This window comes from Danio rerio, chromosome 9 (genome assembly GCF_049306965.1).
Source record: "Danio rerio strain Tuebingen ecotype United States chromosome 9, GRCz12tu, whole genome shotgun sequence".
NCBI classification, from domain to species: Eukaryota; Metazoa; Chordata; class Actinopteri; order Cypriniformes; family Danionidae; genus Danio; species Danio rerio.
Window position 1 is genome coordinate 10,150,883 of NC_133184.1, and position 20,259 is coordinate 10,171,141.

General features: G+C 35.2%; 1 protein-coding gene across 1 annotated transcript; it reads right to left on the reverse strand.

The window, feature by feature from the left end:
* Positions 1 to 532: 532 nt before the first annotated feature.
* Positions 533 to 19,460, reverse strand: spopla (speckle type BTB/POZ protein like a). The gene is given in 12 exon segments (NM_001013447.1): positions 533 to 1,741; positions 3,682 to 3,735; positions 3,834 to 3,976; positions 6,856 to 6,978; positions 7,080 to 7,135; positions 7,605 to 7,782; positions 12,239 to 12,366; positions 12,508 to 12,659; positions 12,740 to 12,861; positions 17,870 to 18,006; positions 18,613 to 18,735; positions 19,378 to 19,460. Coding segments are annotated over 10 exon segments (1,179 nt in total). The 5' UTR covers positions 17,948 to 18,006; positions 18,613 to 18,735; positions 19,378 to 19,460; the 3' UTR covers positions 533 to 1,596.
* Positions 19,461 to 20,259: the final 799 nt, after the last annotated feature.

Below are 20,259 nucleotides of genomic sequence, written 5' to 3' on the forward strand. Positions count from 1 at the left end.
TGTCCAAACAGTTTAATTTATGAAAAATGTGCAAAAAAAGCAGTGAGTTTAAAGCCTTGTTTATACTTCTGCGTTGACCTACGGCACATGTGTTGTTTGTGTCGAGTAAGTTTTTTCCTGAACGCTACCTTAAATGTAAAAGTGGCTCAAACTCGCTCATTTTGAGGCGGGAATTGGTGGACGTGCAACAACTTTAATCATAAGGTAAAGACAAAACAACAGTTCCCATCTAGAGCTCCTCACAGGACTCCACACCTGTAAACACTCGCCCCATCAGGCTCTCGCGGCTCTCACCTTTGCCCACACTCGTCAGCGCTACCAAGGCGACCAATCAGAGACCTTGAGGTCATTGCAACATGTAGTTACATTTTTTTTAAAAGGTGAGCGTCAGCGTCGCCATCAGTGAGGGCTATGCGCTTGAAGCAGAAGTATAAATCAGCCTTAAGTATTTTAAAACCAACCAAGCAAACAAAAACTATACCAACCCCAAACCTTTAAAAGTATAACAAATCATGTACAAAACACCACTGAGTGCTGAAAAACTGTTTTAATGAGTTAATGCGGGCATTCTTGGAGACAATAGTTTTTTTTAAAAGATGGAACAAATTCCAGACTCTTCACAAAACATGTCCTTTACCAGAACAAGTCGGTATAGCATGACGCAATGTACAAAATCCTCCAAATCACCGTCAGTTCAACTGAAACAGGACAGTTGAACAAAAAACAATTCAGTTCATCTGTTTCTCCCAATCACACTTTCATCAATCCATCTACGTGACATGTTTAGCATCCAAATATTCCAGCGTGTTTGGACATGGATTGTCTTGACTAGTTCAATCAGGTTACACAAATGCATTAATGGGCCAGACAGCATCTGTTTATGTCAGACCAATTCAAGGGGAACACTGGGTCTAAAAACCATTGTAAAACCATGACTAGATGACACTTTTAAGTGTTTTCACTGGTCAAGGAGCAGGACACAAACAGTAACTCCTCATTACATACATCAATACAAATATCTGAAATGCATATTTTCACAATATGGAATAGTACTAGTATTCTCACCTGCCCACACGGTTAAACGGTGTCTTTACATAGAAATCGTGCCATCAATATGGGGCATAGCTAGCTTTTCAAAAAGTGTAAATAAATGACCTTGCGCTCATCGTGTTAACGTTTATTTGATGTCTAGTCGCACAACTAAACATTAGGAATATAATCTAGTATTTCCTGTGTGGATGAAACTCCTGGCGTATTCCTAGAGAGCTCCATATCAAAACAGCGAGACTTTGGGAACTAGTGCAACGAGGAAGAGGCCTGGTCTCACGGGACAAGGCAGGCACAGAGTAGAACTGAGAGAATTCAAAATACTCCACACAAGAGTCATGGCAGATAGTTTAAGGCTGTTTGAAGTGACAGAAAGATTCGCAAAATAAAGCTCAGATGCCGAACCCGTTGCTCGAGAAGGTTGTCATTTAGAAGTCAGCCTGTCGCAGTCATGTGCCGTCGGGTCGGATGAAAATGGGATAGAGCCCAAACTCTGCAGTTTTCTGGCTTTTGCCCAATGACAGGCCCATTAGAGCAGCAGGAACGGCGTCATGACTGTTTTAGGCGTTTCCTGGGCAGGCCGAAGTGGGGACACTGCGCCGATGCCAGGGCACGGAAGGCCTCCGCCACTAAGTGAGGATGAGACTGGATCATTGACTTCCAGCCCGCGGTCTCCATTATGTCCGTGGCATGACTGTCAGGAAAGAGCGAAGACGTTTCAGTATTAACACAAGACACATTAAAAATCGATAATGACAATGTGGACTAATCCAGTCTAATGGGATACAAGAAATAAAAAATGAGAAGCTCAATTTAATGGTGAATGTCATCACTGTCAGACTAAAACCTTGTATTTACAGATTATGACTTTTAAAAAATGAAATCAATACTATTAGTCACTCTTTAAGCATGTCTGTTGGTTTTCCACATTTTTAACCAATGGAAACTATTAAAAAGAGCTCATGATTAGGTCTTATAACTTAATTCTGAAACCTCAACTAAGTTTTAAAATGAAGTAGTGTGCAGTTTGGAGCATGTTTTACAAGTTTCATAAATCTTCACTTAGGAGAAGATCTCTCCTTACCTAAGACAATAAATGAAGGATGTTGGATGGAATCCCGCAAACATGTATCTAATAACCATTAAGTGTGGACATGTCATGGTCAGAAGTAGCTTAACAGAAAATCATAGATTAAACAGATAATAAATTGGTAAGAAAATGATGAAAGGAGAATTTAACATGTCTCAATGAAGAAAAAGTTTGGAACGCATATTTGATTTATCAGTTGTTAAAATCCACACCTACAAATACATATTTGTTTATTGCAGTAAGGATATTACAAAAAGGTATATTATTAAATAGTTGAAAAAAATAATTTTAATGTTTCTTTATTTCATTAAAATGTTAAGCCAGATTTTACAGAACTTGCAATATTGTCGAAAAATATTTTTTTTATATGTAAAAAAGCCTAAATGCATACAAGGCCATTCTAGTATTTTGCTCTCCAACTAGCCATCTAGTTCCTCTGTGTGTAAACTCGTAAACAAACACCTGTGATTTATTCATAAGATTGGCCAGATTGGCGAATGTGATTATTGGCCAATACCGATCTCTGGCCTATCGATCAGGCATCCCTTTTTTTTTTCCAAGCATGTTAGATGTGTACACAGCCTTTCATAGTAAACTCATGTGAATTTGATAACAGGTGAATGCAGGCAATCAACACACACACATTCAGTAGGTTATAACTGATCCAGTATTATTTATATTTTTCTCCTTAATTTATGATTAGCGATAACCAATGTATTTGTATTCATTAAACTAAAATTTTGAAAGCTAAATTCCCCAAACAAGTGTTTGTAAACAGTTTGCTGTTCTTCCATCTGTTTTTCAAGCCTTGTGTTTAAAGGATACAAAAATCTGGCAGTGAATGTATAAAGTACTCACATACCATTCAGATTGCTAAATCCTATAGCATTTAATCAAGCCTCACCATGTTTTCATAGCCTATATTGACTTTTACAGCATAGTAAGTTCCCGCATGGCTGCAATAAACACTATAACCAGTAAGCAGATGAAAATGTAATGTGATGTGATGCTTCAGAGGCAGCCATTCTAATGACGGAAACAACAAAAATTTGGTTTTCTAGACAAAACATAAACTCCATCTGCTGGAATGTTAATATATTGACACATGCTAAAGTCTAACCATATGTAAATCACTGACAACACCATTTAATTTGTAAAATAAAAATACAGTAGCGAGTTTCCTTCTGACAGCGATGATATTGAAGATTCAAGCAATTCTATTTATATGAAAGACTAAATTTTCCATTGAATGAGTTGGCACCAATGCAGAAGCTAACTCTGTACTGAAGAGTACGATCAGCAGGGTGCCGGGGATCTGTAATAGTGACTTAGTGATATGTTTATAATGCAGAAATGTTCCCTTCTTCGACGTTTCAGACAGTCAGAGTCTATTAATAACCAGTATCAGGAGATGCGCAAACCGCTGGTACCAGCCAAGCAGCTCGAGCTGCCCAGAACCTAAAACAATGAATTCTAATGCATCTAGTAGAGCAGATAAGAGCTCGGTATTAATCTTGTGTCACACATATCAGCTAATTACATACTTGCTATTCCAGTTTTTCCCATCTTTACAGCCCAGCTGTCGGAGGACACTGCACCTATGGATAAGATAGAAGAAAAACACTCTCATTCTCAGGCTGGTAAACAGCCATGGCAGCAGGAATTTATCAAGCAGAGTTTCTTTGGCGGCGCTTGCCTGTTGATAAAATCTATGGCCTGTGCTTTGAGCTGCTCGGCGCTGTGCAAGTCGGCGAGGATGAGGGTGTCTGCGACGTTCTCCACCGAGAGGCTGTTGCAAAGGGCTTCCTCACACATGACCTTTAAGCGCTCCAGAGCGTACTGAGAGAAAGACACACATGACTCTTACTGAACAACACTCAAACCACATTTAAAAGCATGAGTGTGGACAAAACACGACAAGACTGTCAGCAATGATGCTCTTTCCATAAAAACATAAACAATACTTGTGTATTATCTGACTAGGTAATCTTCTTAAACATTTGAGCTTCAATCAGGATGAAGCACTATAAAGTATCACTAAGACAGACTATATCAATAGAGAAAAGGTTACATTTAAATGAACATTTATGAAAGTAGTAGAGGTTTAAATTGTTCTTTTGAATTGTTCTTCTTTAATGCTTAACCTGCCTTCTTCCCACAAGTCATTCATACAGCTTTGAAACACACGGGTGAGTAAATGATGACAGTTGCAGTTTGAGTGAACATTCTGTAACACTAACTCTACTGCATTGTTTCCAAAAAGGTAATTACACACTGTCAGAAGTTTAACGTTGGTAAGATTTTTTTTTTTAATGGCTTTAAATAAGCGTCCTGCACTAGGGCTGAACAGTATATTGTTTGAGCATCGATATCGCAATGTGTTTACCTGCAATAGTCACGTAGCAGGATTAGATGATTAAAGATTAAAATATAAAGATATTAAAAAATATTTATTTGTATTATTATTTATATAACAATGACTTTATTTACCTTTGACTGTTTGATTTATGTACTTGAATAATGTTAGACTCTTCAGAAAACCTTAAAACGCAGTTTATTTATTTTTTGTTTATTTTTAGCTATTATTATAATTTGTGCAGATATACTCCATGGAAAAAGACTTGATCACACCAGTTGAATAAATCAATGAAATCTTTCCAAATAGAGCTGTTCAAAGCATTGGGTGAAATGTTATTCATATCGCATAATACGCATTGCTTGAGAACAAACAATTAGCAATATTTCCAATATTGTGCAGCTCTATCTTGCACAGATAAATATTGCATTTATTTGATTCTAAAGGCAGTAAATCTTGTAATATATTCAATTATAAACTGAAACAATAAATAAAAAAAAAATATTGTAGTAATTTATTCCTGTAATTTAAAGCTGTATTTACACTAGCCATTCCCAAATGACAACCATTCTGATTTGGTACTTTAAAATTATGTATTATTTATTGTCATTTAGGCCACATTCACGCTGCGAGGCTTTGTGCTTAAATCTGATTTTTTTCTTAGATCTGATTTTTTTTGTATAGCTGTTCACATTGTTGTTATAAATATGGGCAATATCAGATTTGCAGTGTGAACAGATCATGATCATAAACTGGGGTGCGTTTCCCAAAACCATCGTTAGCTAAATAAGGTCGCAAGTTCCGTTGTTACAAACATAGTTTGTTGATTTGCCGTTTCCCAAATTTGTCACTCCAACGAACATTCGCAATCTGCGTTGCAAAATTGAGCACTTGCAACTACACCTCTGGAGCTGTAGTTAGAAATATAGTTCCTGGCTGTGTTGTTTTCCCACTTATCTAATTTATGTTACGTCTCTAAAGCTTGTGAAAACAAAACATACATTAATTCTTTTCATTTATAGTAGGTTATTTATTAAGTATCTGTACTGTATAAGACATGGGCCTGCTGGTTACTTTCTTCAGCCCCCCTAAAATAGGCCTAGCAATGCCCATGCAGACAGCACAAAATGTCTAATTATGCACACAATGTGTTAACAGTATAAAGCACGTTGTCAGATTATGCTTTATATGATTATTGCCCTTTTACAGACAACCGTGGTGTATTTCATAAACTTTAAAGGGTTGTTCTGCTACTACTAATGTGTATTTCGGCAATTGTAATCTAAAATAAGTCACCTGTGATTGAAAACACTGATAATTTGTGATTTATGGCAACCGCTGTGCACGTCTTTCTGACCACCGGTGTAGTGAACTCATCAAGGGTTAATAAGCAGCCGCAGACTGAACTGTGAAGGCGGAGTTGGTTTATGTCTGTTTACAGAGTTATTTCATTTTACAATGTTATAAACAGCAGCCACGTGCAGAAGGGGGGTTAGGGTGCTTGAGCACCTGCTCTTTTTTTCTCTGAGAGAGAAAGTTCATCTTTAAAATCCCTCCTTTGCGCACACATCCCCAATCCACAACACCCTCTGACGCTCTTCAGCTTCACGATCAACCTGTGCCCCAATCGTTAACAAGCAGGAGTTTTGCTTTCAAATTTAAAGAAATGAACAACCAACTTTCTGTGGTAAAGTAATTGCCGTGTGCTATTCTAGATGAGGTTTGCAGCACAGAATGATGACGCATGTCACTCAAAGATTATGCAAAACTCACATAAAATCCTACATAACTGTTCACACTGCAGTCGCTTTGCAAAACAACAAATCTGTGTCTGATTTATTATATGAAAGTGGCACAAATCTAAAATGAAAAGATCAGACTCCATGCAGTTTGGGCTGTTTACACTTGTCAAGACAAAAACAGATATGAGGCACAAGTGGGCAAAAAAAAAAAAAAAATCGATTTAGGACCTGCAGTGTGAACGTAGCCTTAGTCGTGTTGTCATGTTGAAAATACATTCTGCTTAATACTAAAAACGAAACATTTGAGAAATAAGAAGATAAAAAAATGCATTAATTTGCTAAATAAGTTAATAAAACTTTATTTAAAATATTTATAATTAAATGCAAATTAAATTAAAATTAAATAAAATAAAAATCTAGTTGTTGTAATTTTTTTATTTTTTTTAATCTTACAGACCCAAAATTTTTTAATCAAATGCATGTGTATATGGCAAAAATGGATCTTCTATATATATATATATATATATATATATATATATATATATATATATATATATATATATATATATATATATATATATAAACATTATTTTGAGTTTACCAAAAATGTTGAGACTTACTTTATCAGCTGCGGCTAATAAACTATCAGCCATTTTCTCTAAATTTGGTGCTTTTCCGGTGTATATGAAGCCCATCATTTCTTTAAAAACCTCTGGTTCAACATCACTGATATCCACTCGATTCTACAAAGAAAAAAATAAATCAGCTTATGAACTCGTGTGTTTTATAACAGCAAAGATATCTGCAACAATATTGCAATATAAGAACGGCATCAAATGCATACCTTTTTACTCTCCTCCATTTCATGTTCAAACATGGCATTAAAGACAGGAGATCTCGCTGTCAAGAAAGCAATAAATCTGTCAGTCACATCATATGAGCATCTCTGGATTCATGGACACAATCAAAAAGCAAATGACAAGTGTCCAGTTTTCATTACATGATTCCTGACCCATGAGTCAATCCACAGTGGTAAACAAACAAACAAACAAAAAAAAAAAGTCACATTCATGATCAAACCCAGTCGCCCTTAGAGGACATTAGTGGTGGATCACACTACAGATTTCCAGTGATGAATCTAGATCTGTCATATTGAAGAATTACGACCTCAGAAAGAAAAACGAAAACAAAACTACCGCCAAGGTCACACAAACTGTCTCCCCCACCACACACACAGACACACAAACACAAGCGCGCGTGCACACACACAGAAGCTCTTAGAACGGTGGATGCTGAGGTTGCGTCGCCGGGATGAGGAGGACATTGAGCTGGTGTGGTCAGCAGAGCTGGGGGTCTGGATTAGACTCACCTGCCAGGATAGATTTGTGGGCTTTGAACTCCTGCCCCCCCACATATAGAGAGCAGTCTGTGAAGCGTGAACATTCCCACAGGTTCCCCAGATCATCAGACAGCTGGCACTCCGGGACCTTTAACATGTTCATGTTGGACTGTCCGGAGATGTTCACAGAGTCTTGAACAACACTTACCTAATTAACATAAAAGAAGAGCCCACCTATTAAACCACCACTAGGTCTGGATTTGCAGTGTGACTTGCTGAAAACCTTTCAAAACATGGTCCTATTTCTATTATAGCAACAATATTTTTTCATTTAGCTGTGGAATGTGACCACATTTGGCAAATATGGTACAAACATAGTATTGTACACCTATTCAGCATTTCAAATTGGAATGTGACCTGGTGTATGTGAATATTAAAATGCAACAAGAAGTCGGAATGTTCTCCATGTCTGTATGCGTCTATAAATGGAGTGGATTGATTTAGTGCACACATACTCAAGTAGAGAAACTAGCAAAAATAATATAAATTTAAAGACAATAAAAGGATTACAGTTAGTCGATGACAATATTAGGCTGAAAAGATGATGAGCATCGCTATATAGTAATAAAGTTGTAATAATAATGGATGAAATAACCCTTTAACTGCCTGCCCTCACAAATGGTTGACCATATTTTAATAATGACTGTTGAAATTAATTTAAAGAATGACTATTTTAAATAACGGTTTACACACACAGTATTGTTGGTTAACAAAAAAATAAAAAAAATTCTAACATAATCCTGTTGCACTACTACACTTGATTTTGGTTTTATTGAAAAAAAAAAAAATAAAAAATAGAAAAAAAATGTTAAATGAGAATCTGAAATATGTTTTGGCATACTTCCCGTCCCTTTATTAATCAGGGTTAGCCACAGTGAAATGAATTGCCAATTTATTATTTATCCAATTTATAATTGTTTTGTGTAGCGGTTGCCCTTCTAGCTGCAACCCAACACTGAGAAGCTTATTCAAATCACCTGTACTGCATGTTTTTGGACTGTGGGGAAAACCAGTGCACCAGGAGGAAACCCACACCAACACAGGGAAAACATGCAAACTCCACACAGAAATGCCAAATGACCCAGCCAAGGCTCGAACCAGCGACCTTTTTGTTGTGAGGCGACAGTGCTACCCACTGCACCACCATGCTGCCCGATTTAGCATTCAAATGTTTTATCCTAATTATTATTATTATTATTTTAAGAAATTGGTCTTACACTTCATATTTTTCAGATTTTCATTGTTTATGTATTGATTCTGGTACTTTTACAATAAACTGACATATCTACCATTTGGTAGAGATTGATATATTAGATATTATGGGTTGTGTTAAAAAAAGGAATGAAGGTGTGTTAACTAGTGAGTTAAAAATGCAATGCAATAAAAAATTGTAAAAAATTCTTGGTGGGGCAGGTAAAGGGATAAGGAAAATATGGCATGTAGTAATATATTTGTCGAACACATGAAACTAAAACAAACTATATTAATTTTGTTAGTACACACTGCTAGTTTTGAGGTGAACAATTCATCTGTGCATGTCATAAAAAGTTTTCCATTTTAATCTTTAATCAATCTGAAAATGCATTTTTTTGTTTGTTTACAGTTAAATTATCTGATTACATCTGTCTAAGGCATTGGGCATGATTAACATAGTTAACCACACTGCTCCAACTGTCAGTTTGACAGTCTGTTAGGTTGTAATAACTCTCCTGAAACCCTTTTCCCAATCTTTATGAATGAAATGTCTACTTTACTAAATCAAATCAGCTTGCAGAAGAAGAAAAGCCATTCCCACAATCTTCTCATATACTATTCTGTTTCTCTAGGAACTGCAGACTAATAATAAAAAAGGTTTATGCATACTTTAAGAACTCTCATGTATGCTACTTTGCAATATTAACTTACTTTTAGAAATTGTATAAACGCATAGAGTAAATTCTCAATAGACAACCTAAAATAAAATAAAAAGTATGCAATTTACTTTGGTTAGAAAAAAATGATAATGCCACAGTGCTGTCCATTTAAAAAAAAAAATGTTCACTTTAGCAAATGATTTGATGACCCAATCATAAAGGTTAATTTTACAACTAACAGCTCAATGACAAAGTGATTGTACTTACTGCCACATATTGACAAAAAACACAATTTAGCTAATATAAACAATGTAGCTAATATACTCTCAAAATGTTATTTACTTTTTTTTTTTTTTTACTTTTTGATAACTATCATCAGTGCCCTTATCTGAAATCTAAACTTTTATCATAGAAGATTATAAGATGTGATCATTTAACTTTCATAATTTCTAAAATAACAACATTGTGTGCTTAAAATAGCTAAAGACTGAATGTTTTTCACAGCTAAATGCTCTCTCTCTCTCTCTGTGTCAGTGTGCATCCAGGTTTGGCTGTGCTGCTGTGAAGGTACTTGTCAAAACTTTAACAGATATATATATATATATATATATATACAGATATATGATCATTGTCATTTAGGAAAAAGGTCATGAGGGTGTTTAAATCCTTTTTATTTAAAGATTATTTGCATTTAAATACAATCAAATAAAAGCTACGATGTCATGAATGACCGCAAATGCTACCAACCTTTATTTTTTTAAACCAACTATTACTTTAATTATTTAACAGTTTGAAAAAACAATGAAGTTTACAATGAAGCTTGGGCAGGGAAAAGAAAGGTCCTATTATTACGCAAGTGCTAAGCACTACTATTAATATGTTCTCTGTTGACAAACTCATTTAGAGTGCTGGCAATCTGGCTCGTTTTCTATGCAAGAAAAAATAAAAAGCAAAATGATATATAAATGCAGCTATCAGAAACGCTGCTGATGAAAGCATCCTGCAGTTGTTTAATAGTTTTTCCGGCAATAATCATCTACAAAACTTGTCCAATTAATGAGGGAAAACATATTATCTGCAATTTACATTTAGTTCCAACTTTGCCTTGTGATATTGCCAATTTCCCTGCAAATATTAAGCCCTGCAGCAGATCTCAACAGGCATGTCGGCTATTTTTCAAGCAAGACTCATAATTGTGTTACAGTAAATTCATTTGACAACCCATTTCATTTGCCGCTCTAGGTGACGTCTCTATCCTGCTACGTTCTGAAGAGAAGGGTGATCTGTCAAACGGCTACTAGCATATTCATACAAATGGATCAGTGCTACGTGCAGGAAATCCAATCTGCGGTCTACTTCAGGAGAGAAGTCGAAAGTCACTGATTTCGCAGGTGCCACTTTTTCATGTTTTAAAGGTAAAATCAATAATAAATCACACAAATGACCATGTCAGTGTAACTAAAAGACAGCAGCAACTTTGACTCAAGCAAATGACAAAAGATTTGTCCTGGCTGCAAATAGGTAATGCAAACAGGGAAGAAGTTTTTCAAAATCTAATTTAGGTTTCTTTGCTGATTAGTGAAAAAAGCTCTTCCGTTCAAATGAATTGTTTGTTTAAAATGCCAAGTACGGCATATAGAACAAATAATAAAGACAAATGCTGCCTTTGCACCTTGAATAAATCTGAGGGCGCACAACACAATGCAAAAATCTAATAAGCCAATCACATGGCAGTAACTGCACACATTTAGGCATGCAGATGTGGTGAAGATTTGCTGAAATTCAAACCAGGCATCAGAATGGAGAGGAAATAAGATAATTTAGGCGATTTTGTGAGTGCCATGGTGGCATGGTTGCTGGTGCCAGATGGGCTGGTGTGATTTTTAAAAAAATGCTCTGTCAGTAATGTGTTAATGTCAGACAAGTGCGTTAAACTAACAAAACGGCATACTTCTGATGCAAAACAAAACCATATACAATTTGGTTTGAATGAGATCTCTGACAACTTTCTCAGAAATGTATTTTACAATTTTGGTAGATGTATTTTGTATGGACATTATTTTTTAAAACTTAATTAAGATATTGAATGTTTTTAGCAATGTAATATGAAATATCATGGCACAAACAAATAAAGTCCCTATGCCATATACTCTTGTACCTAGTCTAAATACATACACAACAATATACAGATGAGGTTACGCAATGTAAACCTAGTAGTTATAATGTCCATATATGGCTAATTTAAAATTATAGGTGGCGTTGATGCATGTATTTTCTAAAGCATACAAGTCTATTTTACAGATCTAAAAAATCATTGTGCGTGCTTGTGTGACAGTTTTCACATAAAATGTGTGCAAATTTGTATACATGAGGACCTCTATACCAGTCCAATAAAGCAGTTTTTGAGATGTGATGGTGCAGGAGATTCACATCATAGATGTGCAGTAGGCAAATAGACCTAAAAAAGTGGCTGTATTATCTGTGTATTATCATATACATCCAATTAAACATTTAATAAACATACAGGATGTATATTCAAATAATGTTGTGCATCAATCCTGAATGAATAACCTAATAAACTGAGAAAACAATCTGCTCATAACACTGCATAAACATATACAAGCAAATTTTATGGGAAATAACTCATTTTGGAATGATTAATCAAGTGAAGTTGACTTAAACCAATACTGTCATGCGTGGAAGGTTAGAGTCTGAGGTAATGAGCAGATTATGAAGTAAACGCATACTCACCTCACAAAATAACGTGAGTTTATCATCTGGTAGCAGCCCATTTGCTTCATCAAGCAGAAAATCTCTCCTAATAAATTTTTTGAAGCCCCAGTCTTTGCCTTGGACAAAGCGATAGGCTCTTTGGCTTTCTATGTTTGGAAGGGAAGTAAGGGTTTAAGTTAGATTTTGGTTCAAGACACTTGACATAACAAACCAACGTAGAATTTAAAACAAGTCTCCAATAAAGATATAAATATTTTCTAATTAAGGATTTATTTCTCTAGACTTACCCATAGCTTTCGTCTCCTCTCGTTTAGCGTTCAGTAAAGAAAATTTGAACTTGGCTCTGACTTCACTTTTTGGACAGCTAACTAGTAGCAAATACAGTGATAGATAATCTTTACTTTCATCATCAAGTCCCTTAGGATTGACCCGCAGGCACCTAAAGATGAAGAGAGATGGAGAAACCTTATCATTTTCGAGCATAACAGCATTATAACACATATGAATATGGCTGCTCACCATTTCATCTTATCATTAGGCCCTGAGGAGAAGGTAGAGCTCTTCAATACTTCACCCATCTCTTCTCGACAGAAGCTGAAGTTGTTTATGGTCCACATGTAGGAAAATTTCACTACCTTGACCTATAAAATCACCAAAGATTACCATCAGTGAAAGCTGATAACTGCCAGCACACAATAACGTGCAGTCATTCCTAGTCAGCAACAAAACAAACGCTTTGAAAACACACATACACACACACACACACTTCCTCTAGTTTTTATCAACAACTGAATTCACATCTTCAACAACCATATAGCTCCTGATCAACTTTGTGTTTGCCGGGGGTTAAAACCTACCCATCGGAAATTTGTCTCAGTATCATTTTACCATATCTGATAAACCAGCATGACCACATTATGATGACTGCTTGAGTTTCATTATCACTTGCACAATAACGTGTCACCCTATCTACTTTAATGCTCTGATTACCCTTCATTAGATCAAACTGTGCACAGTGCCGTAACAAGCAAAATATCAAAATATGCATTTGCTTAAACTACACTTATAATTTCCTAGAATGATCATTAAAAAAGATGAATTAAAATAAGTCAAAATTCAAGTCATATTTTTAAGTTTATTTCTTTTCATTCGTAACAAGCAGCTTTGCAGAAAATCATGTTGATGTTTAAAATAACCTAGTATCTCCATGCATTGTTCATATGGTGACCACAAAATTAATGAACAGCCTTTCAAAGTATAGAAGTTTCCAACCACAACTGAAAAAAGTTTTGCAACAGTTTCACAGAGCAGCATGCAGCAGATTTTGTTTTGTGTGAAAATAAGGCAAAACCCAGTGATACCAGTGACAGGACATTAGAAAGATCCATATTCAACTTTTGTATGAAAGTTCAAGTGTCTACTTTTTTTTCTCTGTGAAAGTTTTGAATGACAATAGAATCTTAAGACTCAACATAATCAATTGATATGAAATCCCAATTGCAATTAATAGAAAGCTGTGATTGTCATGAACATCTTATCAGGGAAGCGTCAGTAGTCAATGCCCTCCAATGATCAGAGGGCACTGTTGTGGACAAAAAAGCCAAACACCTAGGAAAGCCCTATAGCAGTTGTTGAATAAACAGAAGATTTAACAGCTTTACCATATGACTATGAAATCATCTCACAGAAGGATTTATTTCACACACTTAAAGTTTTGAAGTTAAAGAAATGCTATACAAAATCTTGCGTTATTTACTCCATGCATGCCCATAAATGTAAATATTATATATTATCTTAAAAAAGGACCTATTAAAAATGTTAAAACATCTTAAAAATAAGGCTTTGATGTTCCTAAAATAATGCTGCAGTGTGTGTAATCCGAGGGCTTAAATAAGAGGATCTGGTGAAATGCAAGTTTTGTTTTTTTTATAACAGAAAATTGTAATGGAATTTAAATAGTAAGTGAATCATGGTTCATTTGGAATGCAAATCTTAATTTTAAAATACTTTTTTTTTAGATCATGGTGATGTACAGCTGACTACATTTTTTTATATATAAAAAAAAAAAAACATTAAAAATGTGGTTTGATTGAAGTATAGGTATTATTACATTATTAAAATGTTGACATTTATGGCATAATGTGCTACCTTTTAAATGTTTAACAATGTGTAATTAATAGGGGTGTAACGATACACAAAAGGCACGGTTCGGTTCGGTTCACGGTTTTGGAGCCACGGTTCGGTTCAGTTTCTGTTTGCTGTGGGGTTAGGGTTGATGTCATGCTAACAGCAATGCTAAGGGACAATTCACTTAATAACAAGAACATCTTAACTTTTTCTTTATTAACTTTGTCATCGCATTTTTAGTACAGTCAGGATACCCGAGTAAACAACTAGAATTAAATAAATACCTCCAATATAGACTAGTCAGAAAAAAACTATTCTCTTTAGTGCAGCCATCTTAACTAAGTAAACTAAAATTAAATAAATAACTGCAGTGTAGACTAGTGAAAGATCTTCTTCAAAAACACCATAATATCCACATTCTCCAATGAGAGGCTTGATCTCTGTGCTGACACAGACGCTCATTTTTGATTATATTGTTTCATTTAGATAGATAAGTTTCCGTTTAAATTAATGAAAAATATACATATAATGTGTTTGTAAAGTGTTTTTTCATGACATATTCACCAGTAAAATACATTGCGGTTGTGTCTGAAACTAATGTTAGGGTTGTACCCGGCTGTATGTTTGCCTCCCGATCTCTCTCTCTCCTGCTCCCTCTATGCCGGTCATTTATGTAGGTCCGCCTTCATGACAGCTGATGGCTGTCATTTCTGTAGGCCTGCCTTTTTGACAGCTGATTGGTCAAGAGACCGATCTATCATCATTTGGCGACGCAGCGCGGGAATGTAAAAAGCATGTCAGGAAGAGCGGGAGAGAGAGCGCTTTTTCCTTTGATCTCATTTTTCGTGTATTTTTCTTACATGATTATGATTTTCATTGTTTTTGCTTAACTTTCGTTTGGGTAAAATTATTTTGCATTACTTTTGCCCACTTTAAGAAATTTTGTGAGGTTTGTACATTTTTATTTTAAATGATTTGTATATTATTTTTTAGCTCCGACAATATAGCTGTATCTCCTCAAGTTCAGTCTTAGTGTAAGGTGGATAGGGAAAATGTCATATGATTTCCATTTTGCAAACACGTAGAAAATGTATTGTTAAAGACATCAGGTAAGAGGTGAAGGTATTCTTTGTTTATTTTATTCAGTATAGGGAAGAATGCGGCGCACGGCGCTGAAGACCTTTTTTTTCTTTTCATCAGTTTTAGCGAGGTAAGAGGGGTTATTCATGAGTTAGAATTGTTTTATTATATTTATTTCTTTTGTTTGTCTTCACTATCACCCCCTTGCTCAAGTTTAACTAATTTTTGTTTGATACTTTTGTTTGAATTTGTTACTTTATTATATTATTTTTATTAGTGTAAATATTTCTCTTTTTTTTGTATATTCGGGCATCATTCTGGTTTTACTTTTGTACATTAAATCACTTTTGTTGGCAGTTCTGTTGCTTACACCCTCACATTGTGAAATTACCACACTTTTTAAATGTTTGTCCTTACAAGTAAGGCTTTGTCTAAGACACAAATTCTATTCCTGTACTCAACTGGAAAACCAAAATGTTTCCATACAGATGACTTAAATGTGTCTGGGGGATCTGCAATCTCAGTACTATGTAAAGCAGCCATCCTGCGTAAGGAGTGTGATGCTTACTCAAGTCACATGACATAACATGCACTAAAATACTAACTTTAGAATATAATATTTAGAAAAAAACCTCATCATTACTAAAACAATTTAATCAAATATGATAATAAAGATGTGTTTAAATTGGTTCAATTAGTTAGAGACAAGTGACGTCAACCTCAACAATGGGCAGCAGGGGGCGTGAGAGTATCGCGGTACGCCACGAGAGTTTCGCGATACATATCGTGGTTGGTGTATCGCGATATTTCGGTTCAGTTTTAATATCGTTACCCCCCTAGTAATTAACAAAAACACCCTGACAATACAAAAGCATTCACTGCATGATGAACCTATGTAGAGTTTAAATTACATTTCAGTAACACTATTGTCTTTGTTTTGTTTTGTTTTGTTTGCCAACAGAAATATTTACAAACAAAAGTGAGAGCAAAACATTTGTACATGTCAGAGCAACTCTGTTTTGCCTCCCTAAATATTGCACAAATTACTAATTTAAGTCAATGTTTCAGTAATTGGCTCTAGGGCTGAGAGACTAATCAAATTCAAATTGTAAATGTAATTGTCATGCATATCTTGTCAGGGAAGCATGGTGTGTTCTGCAGTAAATCTCCTCCGAAGGCCAGAGGAGCTCTCAAGGAAAAACCCATGATGCTTTCCAAATACACAAACACACAAAACAGGAAATTCTGGGCTGAAGTTTGGAGTAAATGTGAGTTTGGAGTAAAACCATGTTATTTTAAGTAATAATTTTACATGCAACCTTTACTACAGAGCTGTAGTTCATTGAGAATTATCAAAGAATGATTATTTCTATCATTAAAGACGAATAAAATCTCATTCTAAAACCATTTTTGTGTAGCTTATCAATGTAATTATCAATCTCTACAGTGTAGTAAACACTGCTCCATCTGAACGCATGAAAAAACATGCATGAAAATTGCCTTCAATAAATCGCTTAACCCTAATTTAGCCACAAAGTTGTTGGTTGTGTCAAAAAGAGCATACTCTCGAGCAGGTGATCATATTAAATGACTTCACAAACATTAAAAAAAGTACAATCTATATACAGTGCTTAGCATATACGAGCACACCACATTTTGAAAATTTTTATGCATTTCTTAGTGAATATGTGTAATATACATTGGTGCTACAGAAAAAAACAAAACATATTTATTAAACAGATATATTTATTAAAATAATACTTTAGTCACAGAACATCTTTAGAAATGGAAAGACAATACATTTAAATTCATGTAAAATATTGCAACATTTTTTTTTATTCTCTTGATTTTTGCTATTTTTAAAAATTTTATTTTATAATTTTCCCAAACATATAACTATGTGCAACTAATTATTGAACCATTATATTTTAAGTTATTTTGTTAGATTAGCTCCAGATTTGGCTTCAGTACTGACTTATCTAATGTATATACACAAAGATTAAAAAATAATATTGTTAAGCATCTTATAGAAAATATGAACTTAAGAGATTTGTGGGGGGTGTACTCCAATACGCTGAGCACTGTATAAAATGAATATGTGTATTACTAATGTAATCTGGACATACCATATAAGCAATGTTGTCACCCTGGTAATTTTTGCACAACAACGACCAGAACAACAGAACAACAACAACCAAAAAATAAAAAAAATCTGATTAATTCCACGATTACAAGAATTCAAAATAAATTGTTTCAGTTCTTGGATAAGCGTGTGCTGAATTTTCCATTTAGGATCAGAATTTCCTACATCACTAAATCTATGTGATAATACAGTTTGCATTTAGCAAATATGTAAATAAGCTAACAGGTGAGAACTGCCATATATAATTCTTCACTAACACTTCAGCAAAGTCTGGAAATGGTGGCTTCAGTCCATCTCACCTGGGTATAGCACCAGCTCTCAGCCACAGGCCCGCTGGACATCTCCCCTGGAGGAGGAGGGGTTGGGACCCCCGACATCACCAACTCTCTCCCTACTATCAGAAGCGCTGACTTTCCCAAAGCGTTCACCACTTAACCTTTATGGAAACATAGAGCAAAGGCATAGTATAAGAAAAAAAATAAACGGCAGCAATTTCTGCCTCTCCTCCTGACCTGAAAATATCAAATCTTCGACTTTGCCATCAGCAAGCCATTTTATGGTCAAATGAGAGACATTGCCAACCCCTTCTCAGGGCACAGAATCTATCAAAACACATTTAGGTGTCAAAGTGGAGGAAGGAAATGAAAGAATATAAGCTTTATGAAACCTCTGACACCGGAAGCATGCAATATGACAACCCAGTCTGTAGTGTGACAGAAGATCACCACAAAAATGTGCTCCAAATCCATGAAAATGCTTACAAGAAACTGTCGGTCTAAAAATAGCTGTGCTTGATGATGGCAAAAACACACCAGAATGAGTTAAGTCTGATATAGTGACTAAAACGGCTTGTTGGCACAGGCCTGATAGGCAGGTCTGAACCTGCCCTTGTTGACAAGGTGTAGTCAAGGGCACATTTAGTTGAATTTAAGTAAACCAATAGACAAAATCACCCAACAACATTTCACTCTTAACTACTTTGACTTTACAGAAGTATATATACACGAGTAAAAATGATGATGCACACCAGCCTGCAACTCACCTAAACTTCAATAAATATCTCGACTTTCATTTCTTGGTGCCACTGTATCAGGTAAACACTGAAGAAATTAGCTTGTGTTTTACTGTGACATTACAGCATGATCCAAGGGCTTCTCATCCCAACCTGCGAATATAAATACATATCTTTCATTCAATAAACTTTCAGTTCTCTTAAATAATCAGTCATTAACTTAAATAAGATTAAATCAGCATTACATTATGAGGACTGATAATTACTAAAATCACAATTTAATACAAAATATTTGCCCAGTATTGCTTCTGAACAGCGTTATTGTTGTTCCAGACTACCTATAAACACTATTGGGTTATTTACATTTCAACTTGAGTTCAACGAGTTCAAATCCGGATTGCCTGCGCTAAAATAATGCTGACAACCAATTTATCTAAAGCAACTTACAATAAAATTATTGCTACACGAATTCCAGATCATTTTGTAGTGTTTGGTTCATTTGTTTAGATCAGATTGTATTCTGGGCTTGGTCAATATGGCAAAAGAATCTGGTTAGCCTTGATGCAAACACCTAATCTAATTAAAAGATCTGCGATCTTCTATTGTTTAATATCGGATAAATATCATTAACTGAAAGTCCAGTATATCAGTGAAACCACCTAGTCTTATATGGACAAAAAGGTTTCAAGCCTTTTGTTTGAGCTAGTCAGATTCTTGTCGGCTAGTTGGCTATGTGGTTAGCAAGCTAAACTATATCCTCAACACTGACAAAAGTAGATCAGTTAAAGCACAAACCTTTCCTCGCCATTCTGTCAATAATGTTAAAGTCAAGGTTCGGACGGTCCTTGTGGATGTGCTAAGTTAAATCGGCACTATTTAAGACTGAAGTGTATTTGTGTCTTTTCAAAAACAGCCCATCACAGTAGCTTGCAGTGTGTGCTGCTTATCCTGCCAATGAAGGAAGCGAAAACCCAGGAGCGTGACCACACATCAATGCGCACAACACGTTCCCGCGGCTGTACGTCTTCCCGCCGGCCGGGGGCGCGCCTTGGCCCAACAACTCATATATGTCGGTTAAAGATTAAAGGATACACAAGATATCAAACAAGACGTCAATATTTTTTGTATATATCTTTGTCCCATCGAACTAAATATGATGAACGCTAAAATGAATGTTGAAATAACAGTTAAATTACAGTGTTTGTACAGTTTATATATCTCTCAGCGCTTAACAGTAGTCGATTTTGATTGGCTCCAACAGGAAAGCGTTTAAAATTGTAACACTTCTTCGACACAAATCCAACTTATTAATTACGTCTTTAAAACAAATGTTTTATTATCATTTTACTTGCCGAAAAGAGTGGCGTTCCAGATGTACTAGCACTAGCATAGGATAGGGATATTGCTGTAAATGGTCAGGACTCATAGGTGTTTATAACAGGCCTGTATAGCCTGACAAAACTCTTTATCTCAAAAAGTGCAGTATTTGCAGTTATTAGCCTCATCTTAGGCTAATTAATTATGAGGTATAAATGCTACATTTTAATGACATTTTAAGCACTTTTTTTTAAAATAGCTTGTCAGATGGTCGAACCCAACCAATTTATTACATGATTTATCTTTTTTTTATTATTAAAAACTGTAGCTTATTCATTTACTAGGCAAAAAAAAAAAAAA